This window comes from Phodopus roborovskii, unplaced genomic scaffold, assembly GCF_943737965.1.
Source record: "Phodopus roborovskii unplaced genomic scaffold, PHOROB, whole genome shotgun sequence".
Classification (NCBI taxonomy): domain Eukaryota; kingdom Metazoa; phylum Chordata; class Mammalia; order Rodentia; family Cricetidae; genus Phodopus; species Phodopus roborovskii.
The window spans coordinates 21,255,036-21,259,624 of record NW_026126460.1 but is presented as its reverse complement, the minus strand read 5'-3'; the positions used below and the strand labels follow the sequence as shown (position 1 = coordinate 21,259,624).

The 4,589-nt window shown below is 51.1% G+C and overlaps 1 protein-coding gene across 1 annotated transcript; it reads right to left on the bottom strand.

Annotated features, from left to right (window-relative positions):
• Positions 1 to 1,363: 1,363 nt before the first annotated feature.
• Positions 1,364 to 4,557, bottom strand: Inha (inhibin subunit alpha). Its single transcript, XM_051190525.1, has 2 exons — positions 3,952 to 4,557; positions 1,364 to 2,385 (listed from the first exon to the last, which is right to left on the bottom strand). Exons 1-2 carry the CDS (start codon positions 4,220 to 4,222, stop codon positions 1,553 to 1,555), a joined length of 1,104 nt encoding a protein of 367 aa, XP_051046482.1. The 5' UTR covers positions 4,223 to 4,557; the 3' UTR covers positions 1,364 to 1,552.
• Positions 4,558 to 4,589: the final 32 nt, after the last annotated feature.

Below are 4,589 nucleotides of genomic sequence, written 5' to 3'. Positions count from 1 at the left end.
ATGGGGGATCGCTGCTGCCCTGGGAGCCCAGTGCTGCCAGGAACAGAAACTCCTTCAGGTTCTTTCAGGTGGGGGGAGGGGTGTTATTGATATGACTCTGACATCTGGGATTCTTTCCCTCTGTACCCTTTGCTGGAGCAGGCACTTAACCCACCCTCAACTGAGCTGCTAGAAGGAAGCCTTTTGACAAGCCAGAGGCTCTGCTAGCACAAAAGCACTCTGGAGTCCCCCATTCAGGATCCAAGAGCGCTCTCAAGTCCCATGCTGATAGATTGAATATCCCAGGACACCCTTACACACATACCAGCTCCACAGGGCTAATCAGCTGGGAGCCAGCACCCTGGGATAATGAAGTGTGGGGGGAAAATCCGGAGAAGGGAGTTCCTAATGCCCCATTTTGGAGGCAGAATGGACTGATAGGAGACAAATGAGAAAAGAAAGGGCAGTTGGGTACACACCTTGCTTCCCTCAGTGTGCACAAGTGTGTGAACCAGTTTACCAAAAAGCACACAGTTTCCCAACCGTGGGTTATTGTTCCATCTTTCTGACATTTCTAAGTTAAGTGTTGCGTGGGACTCAGGGATCTTAGGAGTTCCAGGTCAGTGAGGCCTAGTGGAATTTATCTCACGAGGCAATGATGGAAGCCAGGTATGGTGGCTCTACCTGTAATCCCCAGCACTTTGGGAAGCTGAGGCAAAACAATTGCCTTCAGTTCAAGATCAGCCTGGATTATAGGATGAGACCTTGTCTCAAAAAATGCTGGGGGTAGTTAGGGCAAGAAAAAAAGATCCAAAAACAGATTCTTAGTAATCTAGTGACCCTCAGCCAATTGCAAATCTTGTAACTTCATGCTGAACATCAGACTTCAACATGATGTTTCTCTCTGACCCTGTCAATTCATATATTTACTCCTTTCTTCCCACTGAAGCTCCCAAGAGGCATAAAGATATGACCCTCTCTGGACAATTGTCTCGGTGTCGCTTCAAAGGCCACAGTCTCTGCCTAGGCCATGAGTTCCTGACCTTGAGTTATACACCAGTGAGCTAGAGCACAAAACAGTATGCAGCAGGGGCTATGGCAGACTTGGATAAAGCCACTATGATAGCAACAGTTTCTTTCCGGTGTGGCAAGACTGGCAGACTGCGTGACACATCAAGTTCACCTTGGAAGGGGACAAATTCATCTCTGGAGTGGGTGTCCAAAGAGTTTGAGGACATTTGGCAGCTTCCCAACAAACTCACACCTAATTTTACCTCTTACACGATAGATTTCCAAAGCCAAATGTAGCTGAGTAACCCAAAATCTCACAATGCCGTTTTTCTCTGACCCCAGACTTCCCCAACCCCATATCAAAGAAGTCAAGTCACACACACTTCCTTCTTTATTGTTATCCACGGGATCGGGGTGGAATAGGGTATGGGCCCTCAGACAGAAAAGAGTAGGGAAGAGGACATGGAAACTGCTTTCCACACCCTGCTTTCCTCCTAGCTGATGATGGGGAGGTGGGGGATAATGGTGGCTATTGACTGTGGGATGAGGAAACAAGATGCTTTTAGATACAAGCACAATGTTGTGTAATAAGGTTGGGTACCATCTCATACTTGAAAGAGTAACCTCCATCTGAGGTGGTTCGGACACGTAGGGACCTCATGCTCCCTGGTAGAGCAGCGCAACAGGGCTTGGCCCCAGGCACCAAAAACAGGGGCTGAGCAGGGGTAGGAGGGACCCCAGGGACCGGCCCGGGCAGATCAGATGTGGGCATCCCACAGCTACCATGGCAGTAGTGGAAGATGAAACTGGGAGGATGCACAATCCAGCGGTCCCAGCCGAGCTCCTGGAAGGAGATGTTGAGTGCAGCTCGATGGCAGTAGGCATGGGCAGCAGGTTCTTCCGGAGGCCTCTGCAGCAGTCGCAAAGCTGCAGGAGACCAAGGCCAAGGCATCGAGGGAGTTGAACGCCGGGCCCTCTCCCCCGCACTGGGTGGTCTAGCCCGGGTGTGGGCCACCAGGAAAGGCGTGGTCTCTGGTCGGGCTGAGCAGGAACAGAGAGGGCATCGAAGCAGCAAAGCTAGGACAGGGTGGGTCAGCAGAGGGAGAGCAGAGGCTGCCAGGTGCAGTACAGCCCAGCGCGGAGGGCCCTGTCCCAAGGACACAGGTACAGCCATGGGCCCCCCAGATGACAGCACCAGCAGGTCTAACAGGGGCCCAGAACTATTATTGGAAGCCACGGTGTTCTTCCTGTCTAGCCCAGTGTGGAACCACAACTGGGCTGAAGTCACCTGGTGACTGCGCATGTGTTGGGATGGCCGGAATACATAAGTGAAGAGACCTTCTCCAGCCTCCTGAACAAGTCCACCAGCAGCTGGCTGGTCCTCACAGGTGGCACCTACAGATGATACAAGGAAAGAGAGAAGGCAACCTTGATCTGTAGAACTGGAAACGTCTCCATTGCCATGAGAAGAATGTGGAGGGCATTCCCCCAGTGCTGATTAGTGTCTAACACTGTTGAGTTGCCACCTAGACATGTACACTCTCTGGAGTCTTGGGAAAACTAACAGGCTCCCCAATTTTCCATTCGTCGTCAAGACATTGGCAATCTCTCTCCTAAACAGCTTTATTGGCTAATGTAAACAGCAATGTGTAAGAGCCCATTTCACTCTCTACTTTCCCCTCAAGTACACTGGTTAGTGTTCATCAGATTAACACGGTGATTATCTTGACTGTTTTGTGTAGGGATGTGTGTAATGTGGCTCTCGAAGTATCTCAGCCTGTCAGAAACTTTATGTGATAAATACCCTAAAATAATTGATTTTTAAAAGACAGTTTACAGGGTGGGGAGCCAGCTCATTTACTAAGAGGCTTGTTGCTTGCGCGTTAGGACCTGAGTTCAATCCCCAGCACCCACATAGAAAGCTGGCTGCATTCCTATAATCCCTCTCAGCACTAAGGAAGTAGAGACATTCAGGCTTGTCAGTCTAACTAACTGGTGAGCTCTGTCTCAAAAACTAAGGTGGAAAGTGATGGAGGACATTCATTGACAACCTCTGACCTCCACACACATACATGCATATGCATAATCAAAGGAGAACAACAAAAGAGGGAAGCAGGGAAGGAAGAGAGAACAAATGCAATGAAAAGGAGAATAGAATAGGCCCATCCTTCCCAGGGGAGTGCAGCTGGCATTCCTGTCCCCAAAATACACACAGTCTACAGTAAATAGTATAGACCAACTGTTGTCAGAAGACTGGCAGTCAGAGCCACACTAGTACACAGCCTCTGTACTATAAATTCTAACAGTTGATCCAATTTCTGGACAAGACACTAAGGCTGGAGATACAAAGTGACCGGCAGTCAGCTATTATGTGGCCAGGCTGGGATTCCACTTGATCTGAAATCCATACTTTTCCCTACTATGTTGCCAGGAGCCAAAGGGAGGGAAGTGAGGGACCTCTTTTAAAGAACTGTGGGCCAGATGAGAAGGGAGCCCAGTGGGAGGAGGGCTTCACTCTTCCATTCATCGGGAAACACACACAGGGATGAGAAAGAGACTCCTAGGGACATAGCTAAGCATTCTGTTGCATCCCTAGGACCATCTCAAGCCCCAACTGCCTAGAGCTAACGAGACCGTGTGTGTGTGTGTGTGTGTGTGTGTGTGTGTGTGTGTGTGTGTGTGTGTACAGAGAAAAGACAGGAACCTGAGCCCTGTCCCTCAGAGCCTTAGCTTTTCTTTGATATTCCAGCTGTGCCGGGCCCACTGGGATCGCTCCAGCCTGATTAGAGGCTACCACCTATTTGGTGATAACCGGGGAGGCTTAGGAACTGTCTCCCATTGCTGCAAAGCCAGCAGAGTGCTGCGGCTGCCATTCACACCCAGACCTTCCTGGCTCCCAATCTCATGAGATAGCTACCAGCTACTTTCCAAAGCTGACCTGCAAGTCCCCAACTTCATTACCTGTGGCTGGGAAAAGGATGACCTGGGAGACATCCTCCTCCTCTGGTTCAGAGGTCCTGTGCATGGAGCCCCCAAGGGCGTGTCTTCGAGGCAACCGTCTTATTTCAGGACTCCCACCTTCCCCAGCCATTACTGGGGGCCCCAAGGCATCTAGGATAAGAGCCTTCACCTTAGCCAGGACAAGCTCCCGCACCAGTTCTGGCCCCTGGCAGCCGTCTCCATCTTGTAGAGTCAACAGCAAAAGAAGCAGCAGAGACGGCTGGATCATCATAGTTCACTTGGCCCTGACAACAGGGAACCCACACCCTGCCCTGTGCCCCTTCTGTCCAGGACCTCCCCACTCTCCCCTTCCCATCCCACTGCCTGCCTTCTTCTACCCTTCTCACCCCCAGTCTCCCCCAGTCCTTCCCACGCCCTACAGTCCCAGTTGCCCCTGCCCATGGCATTGAGACCTCCTATCTCTGACGCAGATGTCTGTGGCCCTGAGCCTTATCTCCCACTCCCGCCAAGAATGTGGGGGAAGGGGCTGTGGAGGGTGTTCACCCCAAGTGACCTGACCCATTCATACAAGCATACAACCCATCTCTCTCACACACTCACACACACACACACACACACACACACACACACACACACAG

Bases quoted from the DNA above. Each gene is read 5' to 3' on its own strand.
- Inha (XM_051190525.1), bottom strand. From the start codon at position 4,222: ATGATGATCCAGCCGTCTCTGCTGCTTCTTTTGCTGTTGACTCTACAA. The intron at 2,386-3,951 runs GTAATGAAGTTG...TATCATCTGTAG, and splicing joins CATCCTTTTCCCAGCCACAG to GTGCCACCTGTGAGGACCAG.